At 38.6% G+C, this 22,184-nt stretch overlaps 1 protein-coding gene across 4 annotated transcripts in view; it reads left to right on the top strand.

Annotated features, from left to right (window-relative positions):
- Positions 1–1,427: 1,427 nt before the first annotated feature.
- The window catches only part of AHI1 (Abelson helper integration site 1), a 109,326-nt gene continuing 88,569 nt past the window's right edge, over positions 1,428–22,184 (top strand). Inside the window, exons 1-9 of one of the 4 annotated variants that reach the window (XM_067293687.1) lie at positions 1,428–1,700; positions 5,715–5,786; positions 6,633–6,754; positions 14,730–15,340; positions 15,911–16,068; positions 17,104–17,317; positions 18,061–18,253; positions 19,703–19,798; positions 21,393–21,587. In XM_067293687.1, the coding sequence (XP_067149788.1) occupies positions 5,777–5,786; positions 6,633–6,754; positions 14,730–15,340; positions 15,911–16,068; positions 17,104–17,317; positions 18,061–18,253; positions 19,703–19,798; positions 21,393–21,587 (1,599 nt within the window). In that variant the 5' untranslated portion in view covers positions 1,428–1,700; positions 5,715–5,776. Of the gene's footprint in view, positions 1,701–3,164; positions 3,512–5,714; positions 5,787–6,632; positions 6,755–14,729; positions 15,341–15,910; positions 16,069–17,103; positions 17,318–18,060; positions 18,254–19,702; positions 19,799–21,392; positions 21,588–22,184 lie in introns of those variants that run through there. The other 3 variants (XM_013959112.2, XM_067293688.1, XM_067293689.1) reach the window with 3 other exon arrangements.

Consider the following 22,184-nt stretch of genomic DNA (forward strand, 5'->3'; position numbering starts at 1 on the left):
AATAATGACGTATATTCTTTTGATAAATGGTGCAAGTCTTGACAGAATTCTAGGAACTGTATACTTTCATCGTGACATTCACTTTTCCCAAGCATCACAAGCATTAACTCACCTCTAGGTTGTACAAATGGCACAGAGTCAACTGAAAGTGAACTGAAGGCTAATTCTGCCTGATCTAGCCTATGAATAGATACGGTCACACTTATTCAAGACCTGCATTGATTTCAGGAGCTAAAACAGCGAGCCCTCTAGTGTTGTAGTGTTGAAGGAACTTGGAAATCTTGTTTTGGGTTTTTTGTTTTTTGTTTTTTTTACAAATAAGAAATGAACAAACCTTTCTTGATAATAATCAGTAAGTATTTAACTATTCATAGAGAACAAAACATCACATAAATTAGCAACTAAATCACGCAGAAAAGTTTCTGGAGTATCTGTCTAGCTTTAGGGCATACATTTGTACTGCCCTTTGCAAGAGCAGATGTCTTTACTACACAGTCCACGGAAAAACTCCCGACTGCAATAAACATAGAGTACTGGCCAGACACTTTATTCTTCTAAAGTAACTTTCATTGTCAGTATGAGCCCAGAAAGATATTTTGTATATTTGACATTTTTTGAAATGGATTACAATTTAAAGTATCTTTAAGGGACTCCTCTATTAGTAAAACTTTCCACATTTTTTATGCTTTTTTAACTTCCCATTTCATGCTTTCAAGAAGGGGTTTTATCAGCCTGTCACCCAGAAGAAAGCAACACTATGAAGAGACTTTGAACGCCTGAGCAACTGCACAACTAATGAAAGCTACTGACCTTTTCCTGTTTTGTAAAATGCACTGTCCTGGTCTAACAATGAGATTTTTGCATGGTGCATCGCTTTTAAACGATTAATATTTCTCTCCCGTTTGCCACATGCAGTCACGTAGGGGCAGCGAGCAAAGGCAGGGGTGCAAACCGCGCCAGCACGCTCCCGCGGCGGAGACGGGCCCGTCTCGGCCCCCACCGCCTGTGGCGGGCCGGGCGGCGGGAGGCGCCTCCCGCCAGGCGGCCCGAGCACTGCCGCGAGGCTCCGCAGCGCCCTGGGCTGCGACAAGCGGGACTGCACCGCCGGAAAGCGGCGCCTCGAGGCGGGCACACACGCTCCCGGCCAGCCCCCGCCCCTCCAGCGCCAGGCCCAGCCCCGCTGTTGCCACCGCCTCCGGGCGCCAAGCCCGAAAACAGCCCAGCACCGAGGCGGCGCAGAGGCAACGCACGCACAATGGCAGCCTCAGCCCAGCAGCTGACTCTGCGCGTGCGCATGCGCACGAGGACCTCCCCCGCGTGCCCTACAAACTGCCGCGACGGCTCTCAGAGAACCCGGCCCTGCCGCGCAGCCGCGCTCCCTCCAACCTCCGTGGCTCACCACGCATGCGCATCGCCGCCGTGCAGCCGACGCCCCCTTCTGGCAAGAAGGGCCGTGGGGGTGCCCCACCTAAACCGACCCGACGTGAAACACAAGCCATGCGGGTTCTCCATTCCGCCCTCCTGCGCGCATGCGCGCTGTTTCCTTGGCAGCTTCTGGTTGTTTTCGGCAAAACCAACTGGGAGGCGCTGCGAAGGGGGAGCCCGGGATGAGGGAGAGACCAGTGACGGGGGAAGGCAGGACAGCCGCAACAACCGCCTGGCCGTGGTAACGGCGCTGAGCGTGAAGCCGGCAGGCCCGAGTGAGTGATGCCCTGGCGCTGCTGAGGAGCTGCTGGGCGGGGGTGGAGGGAGCGGGGCGACGCCGGGCCGTGCCCCCTCTGCGGGCTGGAAGGCCCGCGCACGGCCGGAGTCCCGCCGCGCGTCTGGGTGCGCGGCCGCAGAGGCGGGTAGGCTGGGGCACGCCTCCCTGCCGCTGCTCCCTCCCCCGGCCCCCCTTCCCTCGGAGTCGCCCTCCCCTCTCCCCTTCCCCCGCCGGGGGCGGGGGGCTTGCGCTGGGGGTTGGCAGCCGTTACAGCGCGCGCCGTGACGCGGCCGTTGGCGCGCGCGGGCGGGCGGGCGGGTTGGGGAGGGGGGTGGAGAGGGACCGGCGCCGGGCGCCCCGCGGGCGAGGCCGGCGGCAGCGGGGCCGGCGCGCGCCTCGGTCCCATCCGTTAGTGCCGTGATGCTGTGTGTGCTTCTCGTGCCCCTTAATATCTTCGTTGTTTTCCGTTATTCCTCTACGCAAAGAAAAATAGCGTTCGGGAAATAAATACTTGAGCGTGATCTGTTGCAGAGAACCCATTTTTATCATTGTAACCTATGATAAGGCAGAGACTTAAAAATGTACGAAGCAATTAATTGAGATATACTGCTTCATCGGAAACTGAAATCCATAGTTCTGCCATCAGAGTATCAGACTGATTTTAATTCAACCTTCTAACCAACAAAAGTTCCCAAGAGTTCTGGAAAAACATGACGATTACTCAGAAACTAAAGTTTTCTGGTATGTTACTATTACACAACTCAAATGGATAGATAGTATCAGCTCCTTTAAATGTCCTTTTAAAGTAATGTAGGCACAAGGTTGTTACAGGCATGTCTAAAAAGCTAGAAAGCTGGAGTGCCTCTAGTAATGTTTTTGATATGCTGATTCATAGGTATTTATGTGGAAATAATAAGGCTTTTAAGTGATACTGGCAGTCAGCTTTCTTGAATAAAATACTTAATTTTCATGAATAAAAATGGGCTCCTCTTTGGTATCACATCCATCATTAGTAAATAGTGACAGATTCTTTAGTGCTATTTTGCTTTATAATTCTGATTTAAACCTTTCTCAGCTCTCAAGAAATAGTGATACCTGTAAATATTTAAATGAGAAACCTATTAGTAAAACCCAAGTTATCTCACTGTGATGACTGATCTCATCTAAAAGTCTGGTTCCATTTGTTTCCAGTCACTTGATGATTACATTTGCTTTTTGCAATAGTGGGAAAATGTGGGGTTTATTTCATTAAAATTCTGAAGTGCACAATTATATTCTGTCAACTCAGTTTCAGCAGTGACCCTAATTGAATAGGGGATTTGTCACTTACTACCATGTAACATTGAACAAATTTGTTCTTCTTTGTTATATTATAGGTTTGACTTCTTTTTCTTTAGTGGTTAATGAAAGAAATTTTCCTGAATTGTGTGCTTTGTGATGTGTTTGGGATAGAAAACATCTCTATTACAGATAAAAAAAAATATAGGTATTGTAAAGACAGCAACAGCTTGATGAATTGGAAAAACATATCTATAAATAAAGGTGAAGTATTAGAGGACAGTAAATTAGATGATTTTCAGAAAGTGTCCAGTAAATTCTTGGAAGCTTTGGCTCTATTATTTTGTTTTCTTGGCTATTCTTGATGGCTGGCATATACCCAAGTATGTATTTTTGTCATTCCTGGAAACATTGCCTTATATTAGCTAACATAAAAAAGATGAAAACTGATCATGCAAAAATACCATTTAACAGATGCACCTCAATGATAAATGAATTTTTTCAGATTGGGGTACTGTGATTGCTGAACTGGTAAGATTAAATTTCTCTTATTTTAAAGTGAGATTATACAGAGCAAACACCCTTGTTCTTACCCTTGTTGATTAATGGGCTATATTTACACAAGTTCTAGTTGCTTTAATGAACTGTGTCAAAGGTTATGTAATTCTAACTTGGAAATATGCTGGAAATAACAGTGCTGTCATAAGACTTAAGATAAATTCTTCTGCTGAATAAATAGAGGTAAATACAGTGTAGTGAACTCACTGGTGAATTTCATAAATCTGCATTTTACAGAGGAGAATAGTGGTAGAAATAAGATGAACAAAGCCCTTGGAAAGGTGATTGTTCAATGATAAGCAAAAATATCTGCAAAATTAGTTTGCCTATAGTTTTTTGTGGTGTGATTTATTTATCATTTGGCTATAAAATTGTTTTCGTGCTTGGACTACGTATGCACCATGCTTACTTTGCAGCATTGTTCTGTATTGTTTCTCATATTTTTTTTCTTTCTGATAAATCTAAAAGCACTAGTTTTTCTGAGAGGTGGTTGAAATCACTAAGCTAATCATAACAGCAGTTTCTGTGTTCCTGCTATCTGCAATGAATGATTAAAGTGATAGACTCTGCTATATTTTATAACTATGTTTTGTTTTCTACACTTTCAAATTATAAATATTTTCTAGCTGATTGTGAATTGTCTAATTGAAAAGCAGCACTTACGACCATGGTACTTTTAGAATGGGCTTCCTATGTATCTAAGTATAAACTTCAAAGGCAGATTTATTTTTAATTATGTTTTCTTCTTCATATCTTGTAAGAATCAGACATTTGTATTATTTTTAACTGTTACTGTTTTAATTGTGACAGTAAAGATTTGCTTTATCAGGCAAAATATATTTTAGTAAGGGAAAATATTGCTGCCCTGTTGGTGAAATGATGAAACATATTATGGAACAAAACATTTTTTTCCTTATATGAAGGCAGTTCTGGTCATCCTTGCTCATTTCAAACAGGCTTAGACTGTAGGATAGTTAGTATAAAAGCTTTTGCTTGATACACAAAATAAACTAATGAAACCTGGCAGCTGACTAATCAGTACTTTCATAATTCCAAACCAGCCTCGGGTCTTTGCCTTTTTTGGGTGTTGTTGTTCTGGGATGGGATTTTTTTTGTTTGTTTGCTGTGGCCAGTTGGCAGACTAGCCTGCTGTAAGTAGTAGGTAGTGTTGTTTGGGAGAATGCTAGCTGGCTTGGACTAAAACTGTGCCAGGGATAATTTAACCATATAGACTGGCAGTATCTTCTGGTACATCTTAATTTACTAGGATGGATGTAGTCTGGGTGTACTGTGGGCATTAGATGGTGGGGTATAACAGAAGGTATTATGCGAAGAGAACTTGGGGCTATTGCCTAATGGACTATTGGGGGGATAGGTAGGTATAATAGTTTATTGCATGTAAGGCTAAGAGGAACATAACGCATTCATAGGGAGCGAGGCTTCATTAGTTCCACTGTTTACAAAGCAACTATTTTGTATTAAAGTTTTTTGTAAAACATTCTGAATTCTGTTGATGAGAAGATAAAGCTGTATAATATTATCTGCCTTTAAGCTTTACTTGGATTGCATTTTTAAGCTTTTCTGCCCCACCAGGAGGGCCTAACATTTTTTCTTTAAAGAAATGACTTTCATGCAACAGCTTGTATGTTTTATATGAAATACAAATGCTTTATGTAAATGTAAATATTTAGAAATTTGCAATGAAGTTGGATTTGCTGGCAGCTATGAATCTTTGCATTTGAGGCTATCAGCTGACTAAAATGTTGCTTTCTTGATGATACTATCAAGATAGGAATCTGATAGAAAGGCTTCTTTGTAAATGGCTTCACGGGTCACTATTTAGATAAATTGAGCTTTTTTTTTTTTTTAAGATGGAAATACTATAGTACTGAGATATTTAGCTACCCAGAAAAAAATAGTTATTTAAATTGTTGTAGCATTGCATTTTATTTATTCACAAATAACAAGTATCAGATGGATAGTGAGAAACCTGAGCTGAGATGCGAGGACAGAGAGCTTGTCATAATTTAGACAAATATCTATTTTTAGACTGTTTGTGTTGTATGCCTGATTTGAGACCTGTACTCATCCTTGATATTAATTAGTATGCATTGAATTTGTAGTATCAAGTCTATGGGCCAATTTGGTCATTAAAGCTGTCAATTACTTCAAATAGGATGATGAATTCAGAGGAAGAAGCGGGTAGTGTGTTGAGCCACTCTTAATTCAGAACTGAAAATGCCAGCAGGTAAGATTATTTTGTGTTTGATTTCTAATATGTATTTTATAATCAGAACTAGATGTAAATGATAGGAGTTACTTCCGTCTGTAAATTTGTAATGCTGTATTGGCTTAGTTTTGAGTCAGTGTCCATAGCTGATTTTCCGTGTGTTTAATTTTGGGGGGGGGGGGGGGGGATTTTACTTCTAATGGTAAACATATAATAGCTGAAGATACAGTAGCCTTTTTTAGCGATGTGCCAAATTGCATTTTTAATTCTTTGGCTACAAATGAGCATGCCTCAGGGGAGGAGCTGGAACACCTCCTGCTTCAAGGGTTGAAATGGTGCTGATGGCAGTATCATGATTCACTGAAAGGCAGTGTCTCAGCTCCTGCGGAGTTCAAGTCTGTGAGCGCTCCAGCCTGTTACAGCTCCATCTCGGGGAGCAGCGGCTGCTTGTCTCCTCTGGGTTCCAGCTTCAGTAAGAACCCAGCCCTCCTCTTGCAAGCAGCGTGTCACCTCTAGCAGCAGTGTGCTACTGCATGTGAACGGGGAGGGCAATAATCTGTCATCTGCTTCAGCTAGCTGAGGGTCTTGTGCTGATCCTGTTATGGGCGCCCTTCAAAATCTTAGACAGTGCTGACTTCTGCAACAAGTAATTGCGTGGTGTGTTTGCACGCTGTTGCTGCTGAGTTATCCTCATGAAGCTTACGTTGTCAGGGAAAATTCTTAACTGAGTTCCAAGTAAATTTCTTGGTAATTTTTTCCTAATAAAGTAATTGTCATATATTGCAATTTTAAAGCATGATTAGGCACTATTTTAGCAACGGTGATTACTGAGCAGGTAAAGCATAGTCTAGCTTCTTTTTACAGTTGAAAGTGAGGCAAAGGCAAAAACCAAAGTTCGCTTTGAGGAAATCTTCAGAAGTTATGCTGGCCTAACAGACAGAAAGAAATCAAAGAAAAAGAAGTTTCACTCTCAAGAGAATATTGTGGTGAGTTTGAACACATCCAAGTTTTGTTTGGTTGCCTTAATGGAAAAAGTTCAGGAAAATACGTTTTTGTAAACATTTACAAAAATAAAATATAAAGTATCTTTGTGTACATATCTTTTATTGTCAGTGTGGTATTTATTTATTGTTTGTGCAACAGAAATACATCCTAGTAGTTTGGAGGTACGCCAGAGTTATTCAGAGTAAGTGGCACATGCAGACGTGCTCTTATTAAAAGTCTGTCAATACTTTTTTTTTCCATGTTAGGACTTCCTCACAGTGTGAGTGATGGGCTTACAGGCCATAATAGTATTTAGTTTTGAGATTAAGTAATACATCTGTGTGGTACAGATGCACCTGTGTAATACAGATACAAACGTGCAATACGTGTGAATTGACAACTGGTGAGAATTTATAATAATGGAGATAACCATCAACTTTATTACATTTCCTAAAATTACTGATATGAGAACAAGAATTTACAAACACTATTATACAACATTTAAAACAATTTTTTTTTCATTATGGTCCCAGTAATCAGCATAATTCTGTATGTGCTAATCTTTGTGGTCCCGTTGTGATTACATGTGTACTTAGGCAGTACACATCTCTGAAGAGTTGTTCTAAAGATTTGGGCTGCAGTGTATAACTTGCAGATTAGGAATGATTGTATCAATCTCACTTTATCATTAGGTGACATTTCTGTTTGTGCCATATCTCTGATTAAAAGAGCCTCAGAGGTTTGCTAAGGTTTGATTCAGATTGCGGTCTTTTTCTTGAACACAAGAATAAATGTTTAATAAGAGTCCTATAGATCCCAAATATTGACTCATAATGCTTGGAATTAAAACAAAATTGCTTAATTGACAAATGTGCTGGGTGTTTTATTTTCCTCTTGTTAGGATTTATGTTTTCAATCTTTTCTTTGTCGCATCCATACCAGATGTTGGAAGTGAATGTTCATTTTATTCTCTAATATTTGTTTAAGATACAGGAGTTGTATTTTCTGTAATATCAGAAATTAACATTTGCTTATTGTATACAACTATTTTCTGCATAGTTGTAAAATACTTCTTAGTGTTGTCATACTGAAACATAATTTTGTCTTGAGCTTAACAATTCAAAGTTGGTATTTGCATGCATATTTTTTTTTTTAATTTTGTATGTCTTTTAGTATGCAACATAATGTCCAAAATATAGTATAAAAAAGTCAAAGATGATTTTTTTTCTTTTGCTTTGCTGGCATATATATAAGCACAAGGATAAATTCCTCCTTGCTTAGATTTATTTCTTTGGTGAAACATGAGTTTTTAAATCTATGTTTTGTAAGTATGATGTAAATATCTTTGAACACATAATTGTACATTCATATCCAACTATATATCACTCAAACATCTGAAGATTACTTTGGTTTTAAAATTGGCTTCCACTCCGTTCCAGAAGAGACTTTGATGTAAAACACTAGTATTTCAGAGTTGACTAGAAACACTTAAAGTCACGGTGAACTGAATCGAAAGTTAATGGTGCACACACATATTAAGAATTGTTTTAAGATCTACATTAATCAGTATGGAAGCCTAACTATTATTACAGTTTTGCTGAAGCTGTAGATTTATAACAATTAAAACACTAAAAAACTAAGAACTTAGGAACAGCGTGTATCAAAACGCTTCCCATTTGGAACATTTCATTATAGTCTGGCAAAGTACTAACAAACAAAGAAGGCCTGGTTGAAGATGTGAAGGTCGGCGGCAGCCTTGGCTGCAGTGACCATGAGATGGTGGAGTTCAGGATCCTGCGAGGAGGAAGCAGGGCACCAAGTAGGATCGCAACCCTGGACTTCAGGAGAGCAAACTTTGGCCTCTTCAGGGACCTACTTGGAGTAATCCCATGGGTGAGGGCCCTAGAAGGAAGGAGTGTTCAAGAGAGCTGGTTAATATTCAAACATCACTTCCTCCAGGCTCAAGAGCGGTGCATCCTTATGAGTAGGAAGTCAAGCAAAGGAGGCAGGAGACCTGCATGGATGAGCAAGGAGCTCCTGGCAAAACTCAACCAGAAGAAGGAAGTCTACAGAAAGTGGAAACGGGGACAGGCCACTTGGGAGGAATATAGGAACGTTGTCAGAGTATGCAGGGATGCGACGAGGAAGGCTAAGGCCCGTTTGGAATTAAATCTGGCTAGAGATGTCAAGGACAGCAAGAAGGGCTTCTTCAAATACATCAGCAGCAAGAGGAAGACTAGGGAAAATGTGGGGCCTTTGCTGAATGGGGTGGGTGCCCTGGTGACGAAGGATACAGAGAAGGCAGAGTTACTGAATGCCTTCTTTGCTTCAGTCTTTACTGCTCAGGCCAGCCCTCAGGAACCCCAGATCCTGGGGGCAAGAGAGAAAGTCTGCAGAGAGGAAGACTTTCCCTTGGTGGAGGAGGAGTGGGTTAGAGATCATTTAAGCAAACTTGACACCCACAAATCCATGGGCCCTGATGCGATGCACCCATGAGTGCTGAGGGAGCTGGCAGATGTCATTGCTAAGCCACTCTCCATCATCTTTGAAAGGTCATGGAGAACAGGAGAGGTGCCTGAGGACTGGAAGAAAGCCAATGTCACCCCAGTCTTCAAAAAGGGCAAGAAGGAGGACCCAGGGAACTACAGGCCAGTCAGCCTCACCTCCATCCCTGGAAAGGTGATGGAGCAGCTCATCCTGGAGGCCATCTCCAAGCATGTGGAGGAAAAGAAGGTGATCAGGAGTAGTCAGCATGGCTTCACCAAGGGGAAATCATGCCTAACCAATCTGATAGCCTTCTATGATGGAATGACTGGCTGGGTAGATGAGGGGAGAGCAGTGGATGTTGTCTACCTTGACTTCAGCAAGGCTTTTGACACTGTCTCCCATAACATCCTCATAGACAAGCTCAGGAAGTGTGGGCTAGATGAGTGGACAGTGAGGTGGATTGAGAACTGGCTGAATGGCAGAGCTCAGAGGGTTGTGATCAGTGGCACAGAGTCTAGTTGGAGGCCTGTAGCTAGCGGTGTCCCCCAGGGGTCAGTACTGGGTCCAGTCTTGTTCAACTTCATCAATGACCTGGATGAAGGGACAGAGTGCACCCTCAGCAAGTTTGCTGATGATACCAAACAGGGAGGAGTGGCTGATACGCCAGAGGGCTGTGCTGCCATTCAAAGAGACCTGGACAGGCTGGAGAGGTGGGCAGAGAGGAACCTCATGAAGTTCAACAAAGGCAAGTGCAGGGTCCTGCACCTAGGGAGGAATAACCCCATGCACCAGTACAGGTTGGGGGTTGACCTGCTGGAAAGCAGCTCTGCCGAGAAGGACCTGGGAGTGCTGGTGGACACCAAGTTAAGCATGAGGCAGCAATGTGCCCTGGTGGCCAAGAAGGCCAATGGGATCCTGGGGTGCATCAGGAAGAGTGTTGCCAGCAGGTCGAGGGAGGTGATTCTCCCCCTCTACTCAGCCCTGGGGAGGCCCCATCTGGAGTACTGCGTCCAGTTCTGGGCTCCCCAGTACAAGAGGGATGTGGCACTACTGGAGCAAGTCCAGCGAAGGGCTACAAAGATGATTAGGGGACTGGAGCAGGTCTCTTATGAGGAAAGGCTGAGAGAGCTGGGCCTGTTGAGCCTGGAGAAGAGAAGGCTGAGAGGAGATCTTATCAACGTGTACAACTATCTGAAGGGAGGGTGTCGAGAGGATGGGACCAGACTCTTTTCAGTAGTGCCGAGCGACAGGACGTGAGGCAACAGGCACAAACTGAAACACAGACAGTTCCATCTGAACATGAGGAAAAACTTCTTCACTGTGAGGGTGACAGAGCACTGGAACAGGTTGCCCAGAGAGGTTGTGGAGTCTCCTTCTCTGGAGATATTCAAAACGCGCCTGGATGCAATCCTGTGCAATATGCTCTAGGTGACCCTGCTTGAGCAGGGGGGTTGGACTAGATGATCTCCAGAGGTCCCTTCCAACCTCAGCGATTCTGTGATTCTGTGAAAGTTGTAAGACCTGAGATTGATATTTTCCATGCTGGTTCTTACATTCCAGTAGAAATTTCTGTAAAAGCTTGAGCAAGTACCTGTAATTTCTTTGTCAGAAATAAATGTGGGGTGTGGGAGGAGATGGTGGTGTCTGGCTGATTCTGTTTCAGTTCTGTTCACTTCATATAATTTAGCTCTGTAGTGTTTCACATACTTTGAAAATATGTGAAATCTATCAGTGATGGTTGTCCTTGTGTCCCTTGCCATGAACAGTCTTGATCAAGAACAGGTCACGGCTGAGAGCATGTTTCTACTGGAAATGTTCCAGCCTGCTTCTTTCCTTTTTCTTTACTGGATCTAGCCTTTCTTAAAGTAACAAAACGTTCTCCATTCATGATCCATCAGCTCCTTGAAACCTGAGTTCTGGAACTGCAGGAGATTGCTAAGTTTGTTCTGGAACTGCAGGAGATCGCAACTTGCTGTTGCCAAGTCCTCCTGGAGAGAAAGGCAGTGGCCTGACTGGGATGGGAAAGGCTGATATCAGTGGGGTAGGAGGAGTCTGAAGTCACAACAGTTCAGAATGAAGGGATCATAGCAGAGATGGTGATAGCAGTTGTTGCAAGTAAAAGATCTGGTTTGACATTCAATAGCCAGAGATGCAGTGGGTGCGAGGCCTCAAGGCACGGCTGAAATGAGATTCCAGTTTTTGCTTTTGAAAAAGAACAAGCAAAAACCAAGCAATGGGATGCAGTCAGAAAGGAAAATTGTTAATATCCGTTCCAAGCCAACAATATCGTATTTATTTTTTCCCAGTTTTACCTCCTATTCCATTTATTAGAATGAGGTTAGCCTCAAACCAGGCAATGATTTAACATGTCTAAAGTCAGTGTGAAAATGATTGAGCTTATTTATTTCTGTCTAAATTTCATATCAGAAAAGAGAATTTTTAAGCAGGAAAATATCAGTGATGCTTTCTACCAGATAAAAAGCAAGGGAGGCAAGAAAGTCTTTCCTAGATTGCAGCCTGGCCAGGTTACACTATTGAATGGGCACACATTGATAACTAAGGCTTAGTTTTTTGAGGCAGGACTTTATCCATGGGTTTATCCATTTGAAATTTTTTCTTCTATCTCACTGAGTCCACTCTTTCCCTTTCTTCATAAGGCCCTAAATGACAGCTTGGAATTTTGAATCTGATGAGGGTACCAATAATGAGTCTATCTCCAGCCTTGAAAAATCTTGCAATTTTTCTTTGGGGAAACATGGACATTTTGTAGGTTTTTTCAGGCTAATTCTGTCCTTTAGCTTCTGTCTTATATGTAAGACACCCCTGCTGCGCTTTGAGATTGTAGAAGTTTCTCAGGTCTGTTTTATAGTCCATTTTTTTCCATGAGCTGACATTCATTGGATAATTGTGGAGATTCAACAAATGGAATTTGCTGCATTTTGCGATAGTGTTTTATTTCATTATGAGGATTTTTTTCTTCCTAAGAATAAATTTGCAGTAATTAAGTATAGGCTGCTATTATTCATGTCAGGTATTTGTGGATGTGTGTTTTTGTTTATAGGTATAATAAATAATAGATGCCAGTAAATATTTCGAGCAGGACTTTGCAACAGCTAGCTTTCTTTGAGGAAATGATTCTTGCATATGAGAGTGACATTTCTGAGAGTTTCTAAAATAAAAATTAGTTTTCAGTTTTGATTTTCTCAAAAAATTGTAGTTTTGGGGCAGCAGAAATGGATTAAAGATCTATCAAAGGCAAAAAAATTTACATGATCTTGATTGTTGGTAACTGTTGGGTCTTAACAATTGCTGCTATGTTCTAGCCTTCATTCCTTGTACTCTGCATTTAAAGCCTACCCAGTAAAAATGCAGATAAGGAAGTAGATAACACATGAGAAAGCGTTCTTATTTTTGTTTTAATTTGGTTAATACAAAGCTTGCTGCTTAAAATGTTATTTTCTTTCTCTGTCTCTCAAGTTATTTGTATTTAATCTTTCACATCCTCTTAAATTATTGATTTGTGAATAAAAAGGATGTTACTGGTCTATTTAGGTGAGAAAAAGTTGAAGGTACAAGACAGGATTTTTCATGATTTGATTTTGAGATAATTTAAACTACTTTTAGATATTTGGTACTAAAAATAAACATACTGACTGAAATGATATATGAATGGCTTTAGATTTTTCTGACGTAATAGGTACACATCCTTGCATGAAATTCTAGACCCTATTTTTCCACTCTTTTATATTCTATTCCTGATACTGTCATTTAATATTTATCATCAGTATTTCTAGTTAGTGCATTTTAAAGCTTTTTCTCTAGTTTCAGACTTCAGCTTATATTTCTGTTTCATTTCTGTGTATTTTCCTCATCATACTGCTTTTATTTGACAATTTTCCTATACAAATAATAGGCTTCTTTAATTTCTCCCTTCTCTGTTGTTACTCATATACTCCAAACTTTACTTTCTTTTTCCTACCTTCTCCTTCAATAGGTATAATTCCTCCCTTGGTGTCCACACTCTCTCTTCAAATGTCAGATGTGAATAAAACAGAGTAATGATGAAGGTTCGCAGGCTAAGATCATTGTAATGCGGGCTAAGCTAATGTAAGGAATATGTTATGGAGGTGATGACTTGCATATAGACTGTACTTCTCTTCCTAATCAGGCATATCATTCTCACTGCTGGGCAGGTGGGCGTTTTTAAGTCAGGATCCTCCAAAGCGTCATTGCCATTGTAGCTTCATTTTCTGGCCATGTCAAATACTTTTTTCTTCCCTTTTAAGTTTGTAGATTTTTGTGATTATATTCTTTTTTGTATACTGTCCCCTTTTTAAAAATGTTTGAGACAAACATGATTTTTACATTCTGCATAGACTGTTTATTCAAGAAATGCCTATGATAGCCTCCATGTTCAGTGTTTGTGAAAAAGTACAAAAGGAGTCTTGGCTTCTGTGCATTTTTAACACATTTCTTAAAATGGGAGAAGAATCCCAGGTAGGCTGGAAAGACGTTTATGTTTATTGAGGGAGGAAGAAGGCCTTGGCAAAGAAAAGATTAAATGTAGATACTTAATATTTTTTCCAGGTATATTTGTTTTTATTTGCATTCTTAATGTTTTAAAGCCTTTCTATTAATGTTTCATCTCAACACTCCAGAGACTTTTAAGACAACAGAGTAAATGAACCACAGTGACTTAATCTGTGCAAGAGGAGAGATCTGTGTGTCAAGCTCCTTACAGAATCGGGTCTTAGTTAGTTACGGTGTTGTTTGGACATTTTCCTTGGAGTAATAGGGGAAACAAACCTGTAAGGAGGGAGGAAAGTTTACAATGTGTTTTCTAAAAACCACAAAAAGTGGGCAGAAGGAATGTAAAGATAAATGTGTTAACTGAAACTAATCTTAGGTTTTCTTTTTTTTTACTGGACTGGCTTTAGATTGACTATTTTTTGTCAGTCTACTAAGAATAATGTTCTTTTTCAGCTTTATAAATTTCTTAAAAAATGGCTTAAGGGAAATCAATTTTTTTAATTTTAGCACTTTTTAGTAAAATTTCAGTGTCAAACTTTGGCAGCCAACTTTCAGCAGAGTCCAAACAACTGAACCTGGAGTCTGCCTCTAACTTACATTTTAAGTGGATGTAAATATTTATTTTGGTACTGCATGTTATTTCCAAATCTTCCATAGTGTAAAACATTGGCATATCTTTATGGAGTAGATTTGTCTTCTTGTTGGATATACATAAAAGTTGTTTGAAACAGTGAAGCAACAATCAGGATGGAGTGCCTAAATACAAACTGTTTTTTTTTTCCAGTATGAAATATCTGTTGCTTTTCAATCTGTCACTTGTTAATTTTAAACAAGAAGGTAATTAATTTTTGATTTTATTTTATTTTGTGTAATGTTTAAAGAAATAACATTAAAAAGTACTATGTTTATTCTTAGAATGTAATTTTTATTATCAAGGATGTTTTATATTCTTATTTATAGCTTGACACTTTTAGAAGTAATGTTGATCTAGCTAAAGAGAGTGGGAATGATGAAGTAATTATAAACAACACGTATAATCCTGAAGAAAAGAGTCCCCGATTTACAAAAAATAAACTGAGAGAGAAAGCTTCAGTTGCAGAGAAAATAAACAATGATGTTGTTAGTGGAGAGGAGAACAAGCAACCGAAGTTTAACAAGAAGAAAAAGAAATCACTGTTACAAGAACAATTTAATGAGGAGGAAATTTTATATGAAGTTAAATTGGAGAGTTTTGAAAAAAAGAGTAATGATGTTCCAAAGAAAAAAACAAAAAGTAAATCACAAGCAGATGTACCTCATCAAGAAGGTGATAGAAAGATTAAAAATTCCTTGACTGAAGTGAGAAATGTAACTGAATTAGAGGAGGAAGAAGAGCTAATTCAAGCCTATCAGGTGCATGTAGCTGAGGATGAGGCAAATGCAATTAAAAAGAAAATAAGAATGAAACTTAAAGAACAGATGTCTGAATTTACTTCCACTGTTCAAAGCCATGAAGTTGTATTGAACAATGAAGTGGGCAAAAAGAAGAAAAAGAAGAAAGAAATGCCAGTTTTATGTGAAGCTGAAACAAGGTACCGTGATAAACTGTAGTCAATGTGTCTTTAAATCTTTAGCAGAGTGTTTCATATTGTTTTAAGATAGGCAAAAGCTCTCTGATAAATTGTACATATTTTCTAAGTGACGAACTAACTAGATGATGCTATTATGGAAAAAATATTACTACCTGATACTGTTTCAGAATGCTGCCAAGATTCATATTTAACTTGCAGATTTTGTTTAACTTTTAAAAAATATCTTCCATTACTATTTGACTTTTATTTCCTGTGGAACCATCTCTTAATTAATTTAAAACAATTTTATGCATGTTTTACTGGTGATGAGTGATAGCCCTGATTCAGCAAAAAAACTATTGGCTTAGCTTTATTCACATGAATGGTTCTACAATCGTCTGAAAATTAACGGGAAACAAGGAGGGGAAAAAAATGAAAAAAGGAGGTGGGAAGGGTTGCATTTTGAAGATGCACAGATGATGGGTTGGGGAAGTAAAGAGGAAGTTTCAAATGGATTAATAATGGTAATGAGTAATTGTATCCACATATGCAATAGAACATAACTGCTGATAGTAATCGATTACATTGCAGTGCAATGTCCCTCTCAGAGCTACAGCATTATCCAGCAGAAGATGATAATGAAAGTCAGTCCCTGGAAAGACTGTTTACATCAGAAGGACAGAAACTGGAGGAAGGCGTGGAAAAACAGAAATGTAAAGCAAGGAAAGTTAAAAGAAAAACTAAAAAAGGTTCGCCATCAAAATGTTAGAATGGTGTGTTTTATTACCCAAGGCTTTTTTTTTTTCTTTCTTTTTTTTGATTCTAAGGCACATTTTAACATAGTAGTAACACAGAAGTGACTGAGACTGCTGTTGAAGTTACTTATGTTTCCTTTACTTAATTGTATTTTTGTGCTTCCCAATTCTGAGCTTAATTTGTAAGGAAGTCAATTTGATATAATTGTATAAAATCCTGAGAATTCATTTACTAGAAATACTTTTGAAATTGATAAATAGTTAAAAATTGTTTTTGAGCATAATATTAATTTATTATGCTTAATACGTACCAGCTTTACAGCGTAGTACTTAGATGCATAATCTGATTGTCTTTATTATTTCAGCATTTTTAGTTGCTATATATTATAAAAGGTATATGACCCCTGTTTTAACCTGATACTCAATTCAAACATAAGAAATACTTTTTCCTGCAACACATAGTCAAATTTTGGAGTTCATTTCCTCAAAATGGTGTGGAAGCCAAAATAAATGGGTTCAGAAAAAGGAGGTTACACAAATTAATGAGGGATAGGTCTTTTGATAACAATTAAGATAGTGGTCTCACTGTAATATCTGATTCAGGAAGTTCTTAAACCAATGGTTGGTAGATTCAGGGAAGACGCACTATAGAAAGCATGAGTTGATGCGTATCTTGTTTCTTACATTTTCCTTAAGAAACTGTTACAGGCTACTGTCTGTAGCAGGATATTGAGCTATATGGATTTTAATTCATCATGGCAGAGAAGAACCTATATCAGTCAAGAGAAAGAGCTTGAGTTTTAAATTAAAAAAAGAAGTTTGTCAGTAGAAATACATTATATGAATTAATACATATTCATGTATACCTTTATCCATGTATAAAATGCTGCAAATTTGCTGATTTTATTTTAACCTATTACATAGAGAACACACGAAATATTATTGCTTTATTGTTGATTGCTGAGAGAATACTTTTAACTGTCAGTAACAGAATATAGTAACCTCTATTTACTTTGCTTCTACTTCTAGAAGAAAACACAGAAGTTGCTGCAGAAAATGTAGAGGAAATGAACAGTTCAGAAATTTCAACTCAGTCTAAATTTGTTTTTGATGATGATCTTGTGTTGGGAGTTTATATCCATCGAACTGATCGACTCAAAACTGATCTCCTTGTATCTCATCCTATGGTTAAAATCCATATTGTTGACCAGAGAACTGGCTTATACGTCAAGAAGAATCATAGGTGACTTTTTTTAATAAACTGATTCTGTTGTCAATGATTCTTACAATACATTGATTCTTCCCTAGAAAACGAAATATGTAAATAAAAATAGTGCTAAAACTTAAGCTTGCAAGGCCATTCATTAGGTTCTACGTCTCTGATAATGCATATCTAAGAGAAAATTAGAGTGATATTCCTCTTTTCTTTTTGGCACTTGTAAATGCTCTACATTGCAGTATTGCTCTCAAGGTCCACACTTTTACAGCATGGTTCATTCTATCTTCTTTCCAGAGAGAAAAATTCCCAAATCTCAAAATATTTAGAAGCCAAGATGAGAATAAGTAAGCAAAAATCATGTGGCATAAATAGCATTTGCCTTTTTTTATAAAAGCACTTTTAAAATGCTGAAATGAAGTTTGGTTCTCCATATTTCTAATCACTTCACTGACTTGTTTCGATTGTCATTTTGTATAATTATCCTGCAAACCAAATTTTACAGAGTTATATAGTAGACTCCATCAGGATCATTATGCACAAGTTTGGTTACAGTAACTTAATTTTTAGGATTTTGTACTTCAGCCTTTCTTATTTCTACATATATGGTCAATTGCCTTAAATTTGGGGTAGTTTTGGAATTTTCTTTCTAAAATCAAGTGAATGCATCTTGTATGTTTCTTTGTTTTCAGTAATTGGAATACTGCTTTGCGCGAGTTTTTTTTTTAAGGCATTATAACAAATGTAACTGTTTGGAAATTTTCAAACAGCAAGAGGAAAGTTTCGTCTTACTATGAACAAGAGCGAATAGAGCACATTCTTCCTATTATGACGCAACCGTATGATTTCAGACAGTTTAGATCAACGCTTCCAGAGTGGGAGGAGCAAGTCATATTTAATGAGCGTTTTAGTTATTTTATTCAAAATACTGAAGAAAGTCCTAGGGTAATCCTGTTCTTTGAGGTAAGGCTTAAATATTTTACATCAGATTTTTGCATGTTACAATTTTCTGTCTATGCTGCTTCAACGGTATATGTTTAACTGACTCAGTTCTCTTTTTCAGTTATATTGGATTAATAACATAGCTTAAAGATAAAGCATTAAGTGGAGATGCCAAAAAATGATATTGGGGTTAGTTAATACTAATAATCATTATTTATATGTTAAGAATCCCTGTTTTGATAATAGTAAGGAGGACGGACCGTTCTTATTGACTCAGTTGAGAAACTTCTGGGAAAGGCTGCTAAGTTTGTTCCAAATCAGGAGTCATAGCCCCACACGGAAAGGATACAACTTAACTTTTTCACATTCTTGAAATACGGAAAGATGCCTAAGTATCAGCAGTTCAAAAATGGAGTTCGTCTGCCTGTAGCGACACCTCTTTTCTCTTGTACCGATGAACAAGCTTTTATATTGTTTTCCATTAACATTGTAGACTTCTGCTTTTCCTCTCCTGTTCTTTACACAGTAGTTATTACTTCAGCCCCCAATAAATTCGTGTTCATAGGAAAAATTGTAAGGTTTTCAGCATGCTTTGAGCTTTAAATATTTCAATATTTGTAAAGACTGTGTACAAGAGAGATTCTGTAGTGTTAACATAAAAATGGAAACCTAGTACAATAAATGTTTTCATTCCATGTTACTTATGTTTCAAATACATTGTATATACAATATTGCCAGATGTTTCTTTATGTTCTGTGATATTCATAAATGAACACATTTATAGAATTAAGAGAAGTCCCTGGTTGCTTAGCACAAAAGTAATTACAGTTGTGTGGACGAGTTTTCGTGAAAATAATGTTAATGTTGGAACCAAAAGTATGACTACACTGAAAGCCTGCTATTTGACTTTGGTGTGGTTTCTGAAATACAGATTTGAGGATAGCATGATTCCAATTTTTTGTATACCATATAGACTTCCAGGAGTGGCTAAATATCAGAAGATTCCTGTTACAGACCAGAAAAATCAAAAAAATCTTGGTCATAACTGATGGAGTTAGAAAAGGAAAATTAATTCTTTGCCCTTTTTTAGCTAGGTAAATATACAGATGTTTCTGGCGAACTATAAAGGACTTATGAAAATTACATATGAAATCAGTGAACGATATCTCTTTTCTAGCAACCTTTTCCTTTTTTTAATGATAAAGTGGGAAGCATGAATATTTTCTGAACTTGCTTATGATCTTTTTTTTTCTTTTTAATAGGCCATAAGCAGCCATCAGACAAATGCAAAAGGGTCTGCTATTTCTAGTTCTGTCCTTTTGTGGAAGAAGTACTGTTTTTGTAATTGCCTAGAATTGAAATCTGCTTAACTTAATGAATCACATCTAGAATATTTTCAGTAGTATTTTTTATTTTCATGAAGTTATATATTCATTAGAAATATAAATATATTCCCACTAATGCTTGCAGATCCTTGATTTTCTAAGTATGAATGAAGTAAGAGCCAACTCTGAAGTACAAATTCAGGAATGTGGTTTCCGAAAAATCTGTTGGGCATTTCTAAAGGTACTGTGAATATTCAAATAAAGAAACAAAAATTACAAACACTTTTATTAAATTATCTATAGAAACTAACTCTATTAAATGGGAAAACTTTTTTGAATATTTCCAGGCAACAGACATGAAAAGCAAATCCTTGCTTGCTTGGCTGTTTATTCTTTCCCTCTCCTTCCCTCCCCCCATAAAGTTCATGGTACAGAAAAGTTTGACAGTAAAGAATGTAAAGGAAGCATAAGAAGTGTGAGATTTTCTTTATTCATTGAGTGTAGAACTTGGTAGAAAATTAGCAGATACACTGAGGAATATAATGAGTTGAAATACTAAACGTCATGAAGGTTTTCTTTGTGTTCCTGAGACTGTCTCTGCAAAGAAAAGGACAAATTTGCTGATATCTATACCTCAGCTATTCTGTATTCTAGTGGCATTTTTAGTTAACCAGTCTTTGAAAAGACTCGCTAGCCTAATTATAAAATGCCTGTCACTTCTAGTTGCAGAGTTTGAAATGATCCAGCAATGAGATACAGGCAGCTTAGCCTGCACATCATGTACCTTTTTCCCCTTTTAGGAGAGGCTTGGATGTGCCTGTTGATTGGCCTTTGGGAGCTGACAAGATATTACATGCTTTAACTTGCCTGAGGGTTGTTAGTTTTCACTTGCCCCTGTGGATAGCAGATCTTGACAGCCATTGACCGGTCCAAAGCAGCAGGTGCACTGGAGAGGCTGACTGACTGCAAGCTTTGGGGAAGGGGAGGGACCTCCAGATACTTACAGACTGAGTCTCTTCTCATCTCAAGTCAAGATGAATCTGCAGGAGTCAGGGGTTTGGAATCCCCTCTCTGGGTGTATATTGATGGGAACTGTGCATCCTGGCATTCAACACAGTCTAATACTGAACAGATGGATGAATTTCCAACTCATAAATACAAATAAAATAATGACTTCTTGTTCATTACTTTTTGCTTTATCTTTTCACCTGTGTCTGTCAAAGCAGAAGCATCCAGATAAACAGTTGTTGGTGTTAACGTCAATAGGTATATGCAGAATGAAAAGCATAAGCACCAGTTTATATCCTCTTCTAATAGTATAACTTAATTTTTAAAACGTAACAGCAGTTCACTCTAATTCCATTAGTTTAACAGAACTCTGTTTCCTCTGAAGTTAGAAAGGCTGCTGCTTTGCTATATCTTCTGCTCTGAATCAAAGCCTTACCAGTGGCCTTTGCTGCAACATTCAAAATAATGTGGGGGAGGAGGCAGATTTGAAAGATGCTCTTTGCAGCATTGACAGTCCACTGAGATTTTGGTGATTCCAGGAAGTGTTGATTTAAAAAAAAAAAAAAAAGTGGATGTTAACATTGAATCAGTGGATATGAAGTACGTTTCAAAAGTAGGCTGTGTTCTGAGCTTTAATCTTCATTGTTTATTCATGGGGATGGATATTTAATGCATGCCTACTTCATTACCGCTTTTAGGAATAGTAAATTTCCCCAGTGGGAAGTGGATTTCAGAATTTAGACTGTAGTTGTTTGATTTTAATTATAATAAATGACTTTTATTAATTTTGTGTTAACACATTTTTTCTCTTTTAATCACCCTTTCAGCTTGTAGGTGCAAATGGAGTTCTAAACATTGACGGAAAACTGCGTCTGCAATTGTATTACCCACCTCCAAGACCTCCAAGGACCAGGTCACATTCAAATGTTGTTGAGGTTTATGAGTGGTGGGCAAAATGTCCTAGAAATCGTTACCCATCAACTTTATATGTAACCATAAGAGGCATAAAACTGCCAGATCATGTAAGTTAAATATATATAAATGAGATTCTTCTGTAGATGCTAGTAATTCTAGCCTTTGTGCCTGTGTATATGTGTATGCATGTATATAAAAGCTATATTTATGTATATGATATAGGATAGCTAGTATATAACTAGCTTTTTACAGTCCTGTCTAGTCTCCTGCTGCCTCTCCAGAAGGGCACAGGTCTCCCATATCTGCTGCATGGGCTGGTAGATGTGAAAATGGATGTCTCATACAGCAGAGCATCTGACATGGAAGCAGACGCCTATGTGTGGGCGACTGAATTAAGTTTCTAAATCAGTTTCTACTTGCGTAGTAGGCATCCAACCTCACTTTTTAGTCGGTGGAACTAAGTGTAATCCACCCTACTGTGGACACTTAGTGCCTGAAAGAAAACAGTCAAAGTGGTTAATTCTGCCTGTTAAGGTTTCCGAAAAGACTTTTTGTGAAAGTGATCAGAACAGCTGCCGGTGTTCAGTGGCCTCTGTGCCTGTCAGCCACGCTGCTGCTATGTTATTTGACAGCATTCTGTTTCCTATGCATTAAAGCTTTCCTTAAATCTTAGCTAAGTTTAGTAAGCAAACTCACAGGGTATT

Source organism: Apteryx mantelli, chromosome 3 (assembly GCF_036417845.1).
Source record: "Apteryx mantelli isolate bAptMan1 chromosome 3, bAptMan1.hap1, whole genome shotgun sequence".
NCBI lineage: Eukaryota > Metazoa > Chordata > Aves > Apterygiformes > Apterygidae > Apteryx > Apteryx mantelli.